Source organism: Sceloporus undulatus, chromosome 5 (genome assembly GCF_019175285.1).
Source record: "Sceloporus undulatus isolate JIND9_A2432 ecotype Alabama chromosome 5, SceUnd_v1.1, whole genome shotgun sequence".
In the NCBI taxonomy this organism is placed as follows: Eukaryota; Metazoa; Chordata; class Lepidosauria; order Squamata; family Phrynosomatidae; genus Sceloporus; species Sceloporus undulatus.
In genome coordinates, this window is record NC_056526.1 from 84383508 (window position 1) to 84400964 (window position 17457).

General features: G+C 38.1%; 1 protein-coding gene across 1 annotated transcript in view; it reads left to right on the forward strand.

Moving 5' to 3' along the window:
* Positions 1–17457, forward strand: part of RELN (reelin) — a 250778-nt gene that overhangs the window by 144594 nt on the left and 88727 nt on the right. The window contains 4 exon segments of the mRNA XM_042467668.1: positions 1519–1711; positions 3576–3688; positions 9987–10124; positions 14511–14697. Coding sequence (XP_042323602.1) covers positions 1519–1711; positions 3576–3688; positions 9987–10124; positions 14511–14697 — 631 coding nt within the window.

Sequence of the window (17457 nt, forward strand, 5' to 3'; positions counted from 1 at the left end):
GTGATCTGAACAAAATTCTCAGAAGGACAATCTCTTCAGTGCTAATCCCAGCCTTGCTACTGATTTTCCCTGTGGCCTTGCCCTTTACGTAAAAGGATATGCATGTGTTAAACAGAAGCAGAGAGTGTGGTATTTTATGCCTCCTACAGACCCTAGAGGACACAAGAGCCTTTATCGGTAAATTATAAGGATGAGGATACTTGGATTATAGATATGGCAATCCCAAGGGACAGTAGAATTTAAAGCAAAGAGTGCAAAAAGGTTATGAAATTTTGAAATCTACAAATGAAGAATTAGTACCTCTGAGAAAAGAAAACAACTGTGTTTCCAAGTCTTTTGGAAGCAATTTCAATTACACTGACAAAATATTTGAAAACATTACAATGCCACAGTTTTTTTTTAATTGACACTACTCAGAAGATGCCACATTATCCAATGATATTTTACTTATTCCCTTACTTCCACATAGTGAAGGATCATGCAGGGATATGAGAGGTGGGCTCAGTGTTCCCCCACCTCGGGGAACATATATTGCCCAATCCTGTTTTTTTACCCCACATATTTCAGGTTTTATCAGTAAAACATAGAATCATACCATCATAAAATCCAATAAGTTTATCGTACAGGGCTTGGAGAATGGGAACAGGGCAGAATGGGGGGAAACGCATGTTATTGCATGGGAGAAGGCCACCGATGGCGCTGGGAGTCCCCAATCTATTCCCCATCCTTCCCACAGCAACCAGTTTTGAAGAACTGTTCAGAATCGTTCTACAATTTGGCTGCTGTGGAACAGATGGGGAATAAATTGGGAACTCCCAGCAGCATCGGCAGTGTTCTCCCATGCAATAATATGTGTTCTCCCATTCCGCCCCATTCCCATTCCCCAAGCCCCATGCGATAAATTTAATAGAATCAGAAGACTTGAAAGAGACCACAAGGGCCATCCAGTCCAAACCCCTGCCATGCAACCCCCTGCCATGTTTATATAACCTATCATTTCATCCTGTGGCTAAAGTGTGACAGCCTGCTCCACTATATAACTCTTTTTCGTGCTTTTATTGGCCCAGTAACATAAAAGGTAAACAATGATTTTCCAGATCTGCAATACACTGGTGCCTCGGGATACGAAATGATCGGGTTACGAAATTTCCGGGATACGAAAAAGTTGGATTGGCAAAAACTGTTTCGGGTTACGAAATATTTTTCGGGTTACGAAATTCATTTCGGCGCGAAATTCAAATGCTATAGGCTTTCCAGTGCTAACGGAAAGCCTTTTCGGGTTACGAAATTTTCGGGTTACGAAACGAATGGCGGAACGAATTAATTTCGTAACCCGAGGCACCAGTGTATTGGTTGAGGTTTTTACACATTTAACATAACAGGTCTTTAGTTCTTCATGCACATGTAGTTCCATACTGTGAGAAAATGTAACATATAGAAAAGTATCACGGTTGTGTATAGTTACTGCTTCTGAACTATTCCAAAAGTATGTTCTTACTGCCTCCCTGTTCCTTTCAGTTTTACAGGGGATTCTAAGCTAGCTTCTAGTATGCGCTATGTGGAAACACAATCTATGCAGATAGGAGCATCATACATGATACAGTTCAACTTGGTAATGGGTTGTGGGCAGCAGTACACTCCTCACATGGACAACCAGGTGAAATTGGAATACTCCACTAACCATGGCCTTACATGGCATCTGGTTCAAGAGGTATGTCTTATTTTTAAAAAGATATGCATAGAAAGTATTTATGAAACAAAAGTGTGATTATTAAACATTATGTTTTATATTTTCTTTTAATGAACATGTTAGTGTATAAAAGAAGAAAGAACTGTATATGTTTCGTAAGATGCTTTTATGTTGTTGTTGTTGTTGTTTAATTATTGTCACCATCTTTATTTATATCCCACCCTGCCCCAGAAATGTATTTTACATTTAAAATACAATATGCTAGAAACTTAGAAACGATCAATGTTAAACATTTAAAAATAAAAATAATTTTAGAAGGATAATGTTAAAACAGTAAAAGTACGCCACTCTCTTAAAACCTTTTCTTTTAAACCCCTATTTCAGCAAGCTTATTGGGATAAAAAATAATATATTTTTGCCCAAATGAAGTATAAAATACAAAGTACACTTAAGTCCATCATAAAATTAATTTGTACACAGATGATACTCTACTCTTTATTTCAGATCTGACAAATAGCATCCTATCACTCAAAACTATTTTAAAGGAATATCTGACATACAATGGACTAAAAATTTCCTACAATAAATTCAACTGTATAAATTGACCATTGGTAGTTCAAAAAGAACCTTAAACATCTTATGGATTTTATCTGTTTTTCATCATTAAAATACCTAAAAGATTTCATCACAAAAATCATTCCCAATTAATATTATGCAATTTCAAAATAATGTTTAAATATCTAAAAGAAAAAATAAATAAAAAGCTGGACAAAAATTAAAGTGTCCATAAAGAAAAAATAGGTAACATTTTATTTGTTAATTGTTTGTTAATTGACAGAAGCTGTTCAGTTAACAGCATCTAAAAAAGCATAAGTACAGTATGACCCCTGTATCTGCGAAGATACATTCCTAGATTTGCTACACAAATTTGAAACTGCGGATAATAGCAAACCTTATTGAAATGATTTTTTTTTTAATGGAAGCATGTCATAAAATCAAGCTGGGGGACCTAGAAAATGCCCTTGTAGCCAATTTTAAAAGCCTTTTGGAACACTTACTAGTAAAAGGACAGTAAGGAAGGAGCCAGGAATCTGTGGCATGAGCTCTTCCTTAGATCTTGAAAAGAACTCTTGATTTCAGAAGAATGTTATGTGCCTTTTTCTGGGTTGCATGCTCTTTCTGAAGGCAATTTCTGAACTACATGAGTGGTCCATGTCCAGAATCTAGTTTTCAAAAAAACTTTGGCGGGATACAAACCGCCATATAGTACGTCTTCTATACTTACTAGGGTTAGGAAGGGGCGGTGCTTCCGCACCCCCCTAACCCTAGTACATATAGAATACGTACAACATGGCGGCGCCCCTTCCACATGGGGGCCGCCATGTTTACGTACTGGACGCATAGCGTCCAGACGTGTCGCAGTGCCTATGACGTCGCGAATGCGCCAGCGGCGCCTCGCAACATCATAAAGGCGCCGCAAAAAGAAGCTCCGAAATGGAGCTTCTTTTTTGCTCCGCGCGGGAGCCGCGCAGTGTGGCTGCTGCAAGCACCGGGCGGAGGCAATGGCGCCGGCGGGAGACCGCCGCTGTATCCCGCCTATATCCCACCACCAATGCAATTTGATTAAAGGTCTGTCTGTGAAAGACTGAATTGATCTGATCCAAAAATATAGTTTTTAAAATCAGAATGGGCTTCAGAGAATACATACTGTAATTTGACATCCTTGGATGAAAATCTAGATATTTTTAATATCATATAATATTTTCTTTGTGACAGAAATATCATAGCAAACTTATCCATGTGAGCATTTGCACATTAAAGAATCTTCACTTTGAACCTTTTTCATTACCATGTTAACCCTGGTGTGATATTGTCTTTTGTCAAGGAATGCCTTCCCAGTATGCCCAGTTGCCAGGAGTTTACACCAGCCAGTATCTACCATTCCAGCGAATATACAAAATGGAGGAGAATCACAGTTCTTTTACCTCAGAAGACATGGTAAAATTGGCTTAGCTTTTTTTAACAAACAAATGAAAAATCCCTTCTTCTTCTTCTTTTCTTCACCAAAATAGATCCTGCTTTCTTGCAAGCTAAAATGGGAAGTATCTAGATGACCTTTATGTCCAATTAATTTAGCAGTGTGATATGAGCTGTGTTAGCCTGTTAATTGAAATGCCCATTTAGGTTTCATTTGCCCATTGATAGTAAATGCTAATTCATAGATGAAAGAGGCTCTGAAATTCATCAGTTGCATTTGTATGAGAGTAAGGAGAGCTGTAAAATAGAATTTATTTTCAATTTTGACAGGACTAAGAGAAAGCAATTCCAACTTTGTGACGCTTGCCATTCTTGGAGTTTGGTTTCTTTGGGAGTGGGAACTGGAAGGCCTCCCATGGCTGCCAACCAGGGATTCTTCTTCCCAAAAGAGCATGCATCCCCAGGGAAGACAGAGCTGGTTGGGAAGGAAGCAAGTGAGGAGTCGGCTGCTTGCTTGCACCTCATTGGCTGCTCCAGACAGACCAGAGTGAAAACTGCAAGCTGGCAGTCTTCATTCTGGTCTGGCAGGGCAGCATATATTGCTGTGTGTTCACCAGCCAGGAGAAGTTCCTCCTGGGCTCCAGCATACCCTCCCTCTCTTTGTTTTTGGCTGGTTGTACTTCTTGTCTTGTATGCTTCTGTTACAACTATGTGGAGTTGGGCATGGCCTTGGGATATGGGAAAGTTTTCAATACCCTGGAAAGGATATAGAGTGGGGAATCCCCTTATGGGACCCGGGATGAAATAGCTGGCCTAGGCAGGGGCTGATGCATTTATAGTACCCCTAGTCAAGGGGAGGCTCAGGGGTTCATGTCTAGGGGGCAAAACACATGGGCAAAATAAAGCGGCTTCTAAACATAGGTTTAGACGACACATGAGGTGAAAGGGGTTGGGAAGCAAAATGAAGCCACACTCAGGGGCTAATAACCAGAGCAAAAACAAGCTGGGATACTCTGACTCAAGGCAAAAAATATGCATCTTTGCACTGGCATATAAACCGCCGGGCGCTAGAGCAGGATTGCACCAAAGCAAAAATGTAATCACCAATAATGTGATGGATGTAATTACAACATACACAAACCAGATAGTCCAACAGCAGGGCATGGGGTGAAGAGGGCATGTGTGGGGGGCCTCCATGATTGTGCTTTGCAAAAGGGCACAGTGATGCACCGATGCACTGTACAGGTGGTGCATTACATGTGCAACTATGTAGCCAATTGTATGGTGTCTAATGGAATGGCATCTGGGTGGGAAAAGTGAAGTAATTGGAAGTCACTGGTGGTGTGTTTATGAGGTGGTGTGCATGCATGATGGGCAAGCAGCAAAAAGAATTGCATGGCATGGTTTGATGCTGCACCATGTAGGCAGCCCATGGGTGTCCAGGCCACCTTTAGTGCAGGCAGTGTGGACAGCTGGGTTTTGATCCACTTCCAACACAAGATGGAGCTGCTTTTTCCTGACCATCTGCTCCGGCTCTAGGAGGACTCCAATTCAGGCAGGTCCCCATTCCCCCACTTCATTTTTTTGGCTTAGGCCAGAAGTGTTGGTCTGATCAGACAGTAGGCAGGCTGGCTACTGCTCCTGTGGATGTGCCAACTAACTGCAGCTGTAATCAATAAACAGTTGTGGCCATATATACCCAAGTTCTTTCCAGGCAAACATTCTCTGAAGATGCCAACCACAGATGCTGGCGAAACATCAGGAAGAAACTTTTCTGGAACATGGCCATATAGCCCGAAAAACCCACCCCAAAAAACTATAGTTGTGGCCATTTTTATTCCACTGCTGTGTCTGTGTCTTTTTTGGTGGTGTGGACTCACCTCTAGACACACAAAATACTGTTGCATATTTTGATTCACGTAGGTAGTTTTCATTATTATAAACCCTTGACATAATACACTGTAATTAAATATTTTAATCTTTATGGCTTCCTTCTGTTGAGAATTAAATGAACCAATTACCATTGTTCTTTCCTTATCCTCAAGCCCAGTGCACGTCAGCAGTTGGAATACCAGCCAAGTTAGATAAATATGATTTTATTTATCTACATTTTGCCATTGCTCTGATATCATTAATAACTCAGGTGTACCTCTTTCCCATTATTTACTTCATCAATTAACTGTTTTCTTTTACTGATGCCATATGTTATAATGCGGAAATGAGCAAATAGCTGGCTGCTTGATTAGAAACTTCTCAAGGTCTGATTTGTTTTTACAGTTTTCTACAGAGAAAAATTGCAAAAACACATAAAATTAATAACCTCCCTGTGTGGACATCTGAAGAAATGAATCAAGGGGGATTTTTTAAATTTATTTGCTTGAAAGACTGACTGACCTGTACAAACTTGCTGGGTTATAGAGATCCCATCTGTGCACCCAAATGCTTCTTTCGTCACACTTGAAAATATTGAATTAGGACTGTTTTTACCATAAGGAATCTTGAATGCCCTTTGTTTTTTCAGCAGCATATGTACCAATAAATGTGGTGGTGCATTGACGAGCACAAAGTTTTAGAGTGTCCTTGTGTTATTTTGTATCTGTTGTGTCAGAAAATATGTGCATGGGTGACATGTGCTGGAAATATCAGCTGCACGCACCTGTTTTCTGGACTGTATTGTACATGAATTATATGTTTCAAACACTGATGAAAATTAATTTCACTTTTATGGAAGGCATTTACATAAGAACAGGCTTAATGAGAAATAAACAGCTGCCGGTTGCTTCCTTCATAAACAAATCAACGCCTAATGACTGAGTTGCAGGATAATTGGGTAAATGTAATTAACAGTACAACTCAGAAGGTAGAAATGTAATCTCATTGGCCTTGGGTTTTAGACTGTCCTAGTAGCTTGAAGTAGTAGCTGGTGATATCCTATGTTAAATCCAGTATGGAGAAAACATTATCAAGAATGTATAGTTCATCATTAACTTGAAATTAATGCTATTTATTGTATTTTTAAAATGAGATCATTTTCTTTGACATTGTAGCTGCACGAGTATAATGAAAGATGAAATTTGACATTGTCTCAATGTGAAATTAATCATAGGAGCCAAGAGGAGATTATCATGGATACGAAATTCATTTTTAACATTCAAATCATAAAAGAGTTTTAGGTAGGAAACTGGGCATTATACACTCTCATACTTACTTAGTTAATTAATTATTAAGTATTAGTCTCATACTTAATGTTTTCTTTAAGAAAACAGGCATATTGCCAGACAGTTTTGTACTATGAAGTAGACAAAGCAGGGACAGTCCAGGCAAGAATTTTTATTACTAAGACTACAACTGACACTCACCCTTTCAGATTAAGTTTTTGTGGATATCAATCCACTTTCCCAGATGGAGAGCTTCAGAAATAAATAGCCAGTATCTTCCAGTGCTGCATCTCTACCTGTTATACACATACTGTATATGAAAGCCAGCATGCTCCAGACTGTGACTCTGGAGAACAGGGTTAAAATCTTCACTTAACCATGGAAATCCACTGTGAGGCCTTGGGCAAGTCACATTCTCTCTGCCTCAGAGAAAGGCAAAGGCAATCTCTCTGAACAAATCTTGCCAAGAAAATCCTGTGGTTCACCTTAGGGTTGCCATACGTCAGAAATGACCTGAAGGCACACAACAACAATAACAAAGACATAGGGCGCAAACAGACAGGCCAAAATAAAGCTGCTTTGGGTCACTTTGGAGGTATGCTATTTAAATAATTATGCATCCTAAGGATTGGAGCTCAGCTTTGATGCAGCTTCTGGCCTCTCAAGATGCATGCATCATTTAAACAACATACCTCCAAAGTAACCCAAAGCAGCTTTAATTTGGCCTGTCTGTCTGGGCCCATACCTACACAGAACTAAACACCTGTGAGTTCAGTGGGACTTACTCTTAGGTAATGTATACAGGATGTGTGCGTGAGACATTCTAAAATGCCATTAGAATACATTGATTTCTTTATGACAGTCATATTTCTTTCAACTATATCTTTCTTAATTGAACTCCTGGAGTGAATAGTATTGCTTATCATTTTTCCCTGTTCACCCATCTGTCCTTCCACCCACCCCGTGTTTATCCTAACAACAACCCTTGATGTCAGTTAGGCTTGAAGGCTATCATTGAATTAAATGAGCATTGTAAAAGTGCTGGGATCTGACCAGTGGATTGGGAAGAAGGAGTGGGTGTGAACACAGAGCTCATGCAGTGACCATGGATCTGAGAGAAAGCTCTAATTTTGAGCAGAATCTGAGAACATTTCAACTTTACAATAAAATATTATGTAATACTACTGTATATTGTTTCATCTTGCTATGGGTGCACACTTTTTCAAGATATATAAATTCTAAGACTTGTCTGCCTAATGTAATAAGTTTTGTGGGGTTTTTTATTAATAATTTTTGCCCTTATTAGTAACTTATTGAATGTATTAATTATGTTTGTCTTTTTGCTGCTTGGCCATATCCTTTTCATTATACTTAAATGTTGCTGGACCCCATGTGTCCTTATTTTCACCTGTGAAACGCTGGAGGGTATGGTTTTCTTTCCAGTTCCTTCTCCCATCCCCTTTTTTCCTCCTTTATGCTGAAGAATGGCCATTTGCACCGTACATCGTCTATTTGTTGGTGCTACTGAAAATTTATACATGATCTTCATATGGAAAAAAATTACTAACTTTGGAAAGCTTTTTCCTAATATGCAAGGTTTTTAAAAAAAACAAAATCTAAGAATAGAACTTCTCTTCTCACAGATTGCAGTACCTTTTGTATGTTTGCATTTTCTCACACATCTCCAATTATTGTATCATTTTTATCATCAGCATTTAAAAATAAATGAAGGCATCCTCAAATCTAGAAACTTAGAATAAGTGAACTATGTAAAGCATTTTTCTAATAATTTAAAAGAAAAATAAACCCCAAGTGGAGGATTGACAAGCAGGCAAACATTTTTTTATGTTCCTCATTGGATTTAAGATTATGCAGTTTGCAGTTGGTCTGTTCTGACCTCCAAGATGTGTTTGTGGCTTGTTCAGTCAGCTGTGTCTTTTGGTATACCACAGCGGCTTCAGTAACTGCCAGTCTAAGACATTAAAAGATTTCTAGGACAGGAATCAATGACCCCATTATCTTCACTTCATTTACACAATAAACTGTAAAGACTGATTTTGGACATTTGTGGTCTGTTGTGTCTATGTGTAGTTAGGGACTCTTTAGCATATGAGTAACGGATGGATCAACTATAATGAGTCATTCACAGCCATTTGAGCTACTCCGTGGACGCATTCTTTGCTCAGGGAACATTAAATCTAGCAAACAGCCCATACACATTCATGCTGCATATGCGCTTCAAACTCTTTCCCTTGAAAAGCAGCAGTTAAGGATGGATCAGCAAATTGTTGCTCAGGATGAAAAGTTCAGTTTAATTTCATTTCATTTTTTGAATGTTGGGGTCATTAAAAGTAAAATGAAATGATTTTGAACGAGTGTTAAGTGATGGTAGGACGGACATTATTAGGAAAGATCTCTTTAGTTTTTTCAGTGATAACCAATCAGCAGAATTTCTCATGATGTGTATTCAGATTTATTTACATAGATTGGTTGTCCTCTTAATTTCTCTTTTTGTACTTGCAGTTAGAATTACTGAACGAAGGCTGTATTTTTCCATACTTTTTGTATTCATCTTTGAAATATTAAATCTAGTTTGCTGTTTGCATGTCTTAATTGTAAGAAAGATACCAGGAGAAGCTGCTTACTGTGGAGTAATTTAGGGAAAGGAATGTGTCTTTGCAATTCCACCCTGGCACTACCGAAGAGTATATTAAGGTTGTTTTGCCTTTAATGGAAATTCACCACTGTCAATGAATTGTACATTACAGTCTTAGGATCATAATTTTCCCATGTGGATGTTATTCAAGACTTTCTTTCCAAACTAGTGTTCATCTATGATTGAAACACATCTTGAATCACTAAATCGAGATTAATCCAAATGGCTATTGGTGATATGGGACTATAAAAATGCTTAGAAAAATACAGTGGGGAGAAATAGCATGAAAACAGTTCAGTGATTATATTGGTGTAGTAGACATTAATGCAATGTTTTTGTATCAGTTGTTGCTTGAGATTTTCAGAAATGACATTGAGTGGAAGGAACTTTGAAAATACCTTTGAAAATAATGCTTTCAAAAGAAAACATAAGCAACATGGAACATTCCTGGAACAATTCTCAATTACTTGAATATATCTTACTAAAGTCTTAAATTGTTTTCAAGGTCCAGTGCTACACGTTTCCGTTGGAGTCAATGCTACTACACTATACAAGATGAGTGGGCTTTAGACAACATCTATATTGGACAGCAGTGCCCAAATATGTGTAATGGACATGGCTGGTGTGACCATGGTGTTTGCAGGTAATTCATGCTTGCTTTTATTAATTTATTAATTTATTTTAATTTTTAATTTATTTGCATCTAAAAAGGATCTCAGTTATATAAATAACATTCCAGCATAAAAAAGCAGGAAAATAAAAACGCAAAAGGAGGAAAAATAGCCACATTATTGGTACATTTCTATAAAAGCTGACCAAATGTCCAGATATAAGTACATTTGTAAATTTTGTCTGTACCTTATTATTTAAAATATTGCAAGCATTGTTAGATTTTATATCCATTGTAGAGAAAATTTGTCTTTCCAATAATAAAGTATCAATCTTTTAGCAGTCAAAGGGGTAAAAAAAAATCCACTTCCATTGGCCATTTGTTAATTTCCAAGCAACAGGTAACTAATTCAAAAGGATATGCATGTTTCTGAGTATCAATGAACTTTACAAAACCAAATTTGCTCATGTATTACATCTTCTCAAACTGTAGTTACTACTAAACACCCTTAAAGCATATGTGTTAAGGAAACATTAACAGTATTACATCTCCAACCATTTGCTGATTTATAAAGCTCTTGGTGCTGATATCCATTTCAAAAATATGTTAGGAAACCCAAAATTAGTTGTGAAAATAAATGGCCAGTAAATTTTGTCAAAGACCATTTGGTGCTCAGCAGTGGCTCCTCTTCATCCTGGAGAGAAGTGACCAGTGGCCTCCCACAGGGCTTGGGTCCAGTGCTATTCAACATCTTTATCAATGACTTTGATGAAGGAACAGAGGGCATGCTTATCAAATTTGCAGATGACACCTAATTAGGAGGGGTAGCTAATACCCCAGAGGACTGGATCAGAATTCAAAATAACCTAAATAGATTAGAAAGCTGGGCCAAAACTAACAAAATTAACGTCAACACGGAGAAATGAAAGATACTGCACATAGGTAGAAAAAATGAAATGCATAGATATCGGATGGGGGACCCCTGACTTAAGGAAACTACGTGTGAAAAGGGTCTATCTAGGAGTCTATTTGAAAAGAAAATATTATTCAATTCATAATTACCTTTTGCAAATCTTGATAAAGTTGTTCAGATGGAGAAACAGCAAATTGAGATACCAGAGCATTCAGCTGCTTGTTTAATCATTCATTTTGTTTTAATTCTTAAGTCTTTTTTGTAAGAATAATAAGCAATGATTCTACTCCCAATGTAGACTTTACGTTCACTTAGGAAGTGCTCATTATTGCTAGTTTACATCTTGCAGCCTTTTGACATTCCATGAAATTGTGTTAAGCAATAAACCACCAATACATTTTAGCATCTACATTACACGTGTGATTTCCAATACTACAGAACTCAATTTGTAAAAAAAAAGTTTGCACAAAATAGCATACATTTCCTAAGTTATGATCTGTGGTTATTAATTTGAGAAATAATAACTTCAGTGCTTATACTGCTTATAGTAATCTTACAAACTGTGAACAACCTTATAGTGTATATGGATGAATAAAATGAAAAATAATTACACAGAAAAGGAACACCTCAGGTGGTTGAAAAAATAAATACAGTGGTACCCCGGGATACGAATTACCCAGCTTACGAATTTTTCGGGATACGAAAAAATCCCATAGGGATTTATTGTTTCGGCTTACGAAGGTTTTTTCGGGTTACGAAAAAACCCCGGCGCTGTTTTAAATGGAAAGGCCGCCACCGGAGGGCAGCAGAGAGCTATTTTTTCCATTAGCGCCTATGGCAATTCAGGTTACGAAGGTTTTTCGGGTTACGAAATTAGCCGCGGAACGAATTAATTTCGTAACCCGAGGTACCACTGTATGAAGTTGGGTCTGGCTTGAGCCTTGGACTTGGTTCTGCTGCTCCAGCCAATTGGAATTTCTTTAATTCCCCATCCACAAAGATGCAAAATATAGCCCGATACTTGATTTAACACTTCAGATTTAATTGTCTTACGAGCATTCATGCTTTGGTGAATTGTCTCCTCTGATCACTTATCTCTTTCATATAGTCAGGATAAATCATCACCTTATCTGACTTCCACTGTAGCGCTCCAGCTGCCTAACAGTTTGAAGCAGAGAATCTCTAGTATCCACACAAAGAAACTGAAAAACAACGGGAGTACATCCAACCCATTGTTTAGCATTGGAAACTCAATAAACTCTCTCAATTTCTAATTGAAAATCAGAAGGTAAAGCCAACAATTGATGTAGAAATTTATTCAAAAATTCAGTTAGATGAACACCAGTTTATACGTCTCTCTGGCCAATTATCAATAGATCAGCATGTCATGTAAGAGACTCTAACTGAGAAATCCAGTTAGAGGGGCATTAATAATCTTGTCTTTTAGGACCTTGGTCTTGAATTTAGTGCTCTGTACCTGAGACACCAATGTTCCCATTGACTCTTGAAATTCTTTAACAGAAGCAACCAAAAGCTGCATAGATAATATAAGTGGTTTCTGCTAATTCAGGGGCTCTACAGACCACCCTGATAGAGTGGCATCCCGCTGCCCCTGCCAGTGCCGGATCAGGGCCGCAGCAGCTGCACACAACACCCCTGATCTGATGGTTTGCCGGCTCTAAAAGAAACAGCAAAGTGCCACGTCTTTTAAAGCCAGCAAAAAGGTACCCTTTCTGCCATGGCAGCACTTTTTGGCACTCCTTTCGGTACACGTTGTATAAATGCTGTACCAAAGGAGTGCAGTGATGCCACCTACCGGGCAAGCGGGCAAGCGGTATGGCTCCGACATGGGGGCAGTGTCGGGGTGTGCATCATCCAAATGCCATGCCCCCACACCACCCCCACACCGGTGCTTCAAGCCAGTCTGTACAGCCCCTCAGTTGTGCAGCCATAGCTTGTAGCATGGTAAACCTCTGGTTCATATCAGCTATGCTCTTCAGGTTTCAGGGGAAGCATGGGAGGAGTTCGGAAATTGGAGGTATTTTTCCTTTCATTTTTCCCATTATGTCCAAGCACTGAATAATGCATCACTGAAATCTGACTGAGCAAAAATTCCAAAGTTGAAACTAAGCTCCCAGTTAAAGTATGTGTGTATATATATATATATATATATATATATATATATATATATATATATCCAGTTATGATTACAGCCTTTCATTGTACAAGTTCCATTGTTCAAAAAAAACTTTTCTCATTAAATTTATACAAAGCAGCAGCGTACTCCTACAAGACAGAGACTTTAAAACCGAAATCAAGCTGAAAGCATCTATGAGTCAAAACAAAAGAGAGTTCAGTCTAGATAGTGTCAGAATCAAAGCAAATCTGTCATAAATCGACAGATAGTAAATGTCTAATTAAGGTCTAATCATAGTGATAGTCTCTGAGAAATCTGTTATTTAAAATTTTCTCCAGTTATTCCAAAGTTTATACAAATATTATACAAAATACTTCCTGAGTCTGAACTCCAACTGAGTGAGAACTGAAATAGTCTTGAAGGAAGAAAAATATTAAAAATTAAGCAAGGCAAAGAGAAACACTGAAGGAGAAACACAAAAAAGACACTTCAGATGGCAAATACCTAATGCAGATGTTAATTTCTGAGGAATTTGTTGAAAACAGAGAAGAAATGAAACAGAAATTGAGCTACCATACCAACTAGAAATTCATGCTTGCTGTTTAAAGTGGATAGGCTGCTGTACCTGGTCATTTTCAATCTGTGAAATTAACATATTTGAAGGAATAATCTTGTATGATCATTGCCCTAGTCTTAGCTCCCTGCTTCTCTCACAAAGGCTAGAAACTACACCTCAACCAATACCAGTGAATAACATGAGGCAAATAAGACTAACAAGAAAAATAAGGACCCTTACTAACTTTATCCTATGCTTAAAGGGACAGCTGACCATTACAACAATCCTAGAAGCTGCTGGTATACAGAAACCAGTACATGGCACTGTTGTTTATAGTGTATAATAGTGGAACAGTGGAGAGATTCAGAGGAGGAGGATGGGAAGGGAAAGGAAGGTTTTAACATACAATTGAAAAGGGAATCATGTCTTTCACATACATTCACACACTCCCTGCCACAGCAGCTCTTTCAGAGATCATTACCAAGGCAGGGAGTGGGGCATTGGGCAAAGCTTTTATCAGGACCTTTCTAAGCTGTTTTACCGTCTTGACCTGTATATAAGTCAACCCAGGATTTTAGGGTCAATTTTGGGCATACATTTTTTGATTTATAGTCATGTATATATGGTACTCTCTTTGAATTTTGCTTTCTTAAATGGAGCAAGTTGCAATAATTTCTTGTTATGTGTATATCACCAGATTTATGGACCCACATTTTTTGCCTGCTCATTTCTTCAAGCACTATATATATCTATATAGACACACAGACAGACAGACAGACAGATTAATACACAGTGCATTTCTGTTATCTATAGGTGTGATTCTGGATATCAAGGCACTGAATGTCACCCTGAAAATAACCTCCCTTCAACAATCATGTCTGATTTTGAGAATCCAAACAGTTTGGAAACAGAATGGCAGGAAGCAATTGGTGGAGAGGTTGTAAAACCAGAACAAGGCTGTGGCGTTATCTCATCTGGATCCTCCCTTTATTTCAACAAGGTGTGTGTATATATATATATATATATATATATATATATTTATTTCTGTGTAAGAGAAATGTGCATTCGATATATAAATATATAGTTAAATTTAATGTAACAAAGAAGAAGGTTGGCAGCAGGACATGAGATTAGATGTAATTTATACTGTTTGATCTACTTTTTTAGGTTTATAATTTATATTGTAGGTTTAACTTTATCACAGTACAATGTGTTTTAACTTCAAAAATCAGGAATGCAAAGTGAAGATCTCTTAACAATGAAGCCATAATTAATCTAGGTATTTGCGTGTCTGGGGTGAATGATGCTTCATAAAAAAAAAACACAACACAAATTGTGTGATAGAAAAAGGCCACAACTGTTTATTGATTTCAGTTGTAGATGGCTTAGCACATTCATGGGGACTGGATCTAGGCATCAACCAACCTTCTGGACCATGCTAGAACCAAATGGGTGACAGAAGTGATCCGCCAAGCCAAACCCCCATGTGATCCCCCAGTTGCCAGAAATGTATTTGTCCCCATCTGGTAGACTGAGAGGGAAGCAATCAACTAATTACCCTCTCACCTGACCTGAGTGAAAACTTCCTCTGAGTGCTCCAGTTGAGGCAGTGAGTCATGTCAGCCAGTCAGTTGGTACCTCGGGTTTAAATTGATTGGCAAGCATGAAAGGCGGGTAGGAACATGCTGGGAAGAAGGAAGCTAGCCAGTGCTGTATCATTTCTGCTACATGTTCCTCTAATGTAATTCCCTTACTTATTTCAGCCCACTCAACCAAGTGAAATCCTGCTCATGGATCTCACACCCCAGAACTGGAAGAAAACCCCATTCTGATCATTATAGGATTTATTTGCAAGCAGGGATGTGCAGGATAACACTGCACGGTATCTATAAGTGAATATATTTTTGTAAGCAAGCAAGTTTTGGAGACACAGAGAGAAGAGAGGAGGAAGGGAAATCATCAGTTGCTCTGATGGAAGCAGTTCTCTCAGTTGATCAGCACCATCAGAAGCTGGTTTATACAAACTAGGCTGCAAATCAATTTCAAACCCTGGTTTCAAATCTATGGTTAAGAAGTGAACCATGGTTGATAGAGAATCAGCATTGTACCTAGAGCTGGTTTGTAGACCATTTAATTTTTAAAAATTGAAGCGGGGTACAGACCGTCAGAAAGAGCCAGTTTCTACTGGGCCTAAGTTGCAGAATTGGAATAACTACCCCCATATTATCTAGCATGGCGTATGATTTGAGTGTTGGACTATAAATCTGGAAACTAGGGTTCAGTTCCCAGTTTAGCCATGAAACCCATATTGGGCAGGTCACATACTCTCAGTGTCAAGGGAAGGTAAAGGCAAAGGCAAACCTCCTCTGAACAAATCTTGCCAAGAAAACCCCATGATAGGGTCTTAGGGTAACCATAAGTCAGAAACGACTTGAAGGCACACAACAAGAAAATCCCAAAGTATCCAAAATTTGGATTAATTACAAGCCCAAATGATCATGTTTCAACTTTTTTCTTAAAAAACAAACAAAAATCTAACGTGCTCATATTCTTAAAAGAAATATCTTCATTTACAGATGCCCTCCAATGGAGTCCTGTGTGCATCTACTTAGTAAAGCCTACTTTCAGATGTATAGGTGTAGTGACCTCTAATTTGTTTAAATCTCCTAAATTCAGTACTATTGCCACCAGCTATAGTGTAACAGCTATAGTGTAACAGTTATTTCTATGGAGATCTTTTTAAAGTGTATTTTATTGAAATTTTTGCTGTTATAGGAAATCTGTGTTTTATTTCCACTGATACTAACTTGACTAGTCTATCACCCCACGATCAAATTCAGTTTTGTACTACTACTACTTATTTGTAGATATGTCCTCTTTTAATTGCTGTAGGCATATTTACAGGATTTTACTCATTTAATTAACTGCCTTCCCCATTTCCTTTGTGATTTCTATAACTGGAGGCCCTTTTTAATTAAATTTAATTATGTAGTAAATCATCCCACTGGTGGAATAGATTTTATGATACAAATGCAACAGAAACAGCAGTCCATTCTTGAACGATAGCTCTGCTTTTTACCTGGGGGACTGAGTAATTTGTGTTATCCTGGGAAATGCAAACTACTAACACATTTAGCCAAGCCACTGGAGTTTAATATAATATATGACTCACTTCTATTGAAACTATGTATTCTCCATTAAAAGGGGGCATAGCGGAGTAATCATTCTCATAGGCTACATCATCTGTATGATGTTCAACTGTGTAAATGAATCATGTGTTTTAAGAACTGTTGTCATGACTGAATAGGGATATTTTAAAACTTTTATTTATTTCAGTTCCACAAAGAACATTAAATCATCATCAACAACAAAGTGTTAAAACAGGCTTAGGATGCATGTTAACAGAAAAACTTATAAAGGCAATTCCATTAGAGTAGTTATCCAAGTGTCGTTGTACAATTAGGATGAACACAAAAGTTCACTGAAGTGACCTTTCATAATGGGGTCGAAATCAAGCAGTAAGTGTCTCCAAAAGCCAGCAGTTCCTGATAATGGTCTGGGCAAATGTGAGGTGGTGGTAACTTTGGCCCGACACAGACAGCCCAAAATTAAGCTGCTTCAGGTCACTTTGGAGGTATGCTGTTTAAATGATACATGTGTCTTAAGAGTCCGAAAGCCACACCAAAGCCACGCTCCAGTCTTAAGTTGCTTTGGCATGGCTTCTGGACTCTTAGGACACATGCATCATTTAAACAGCATA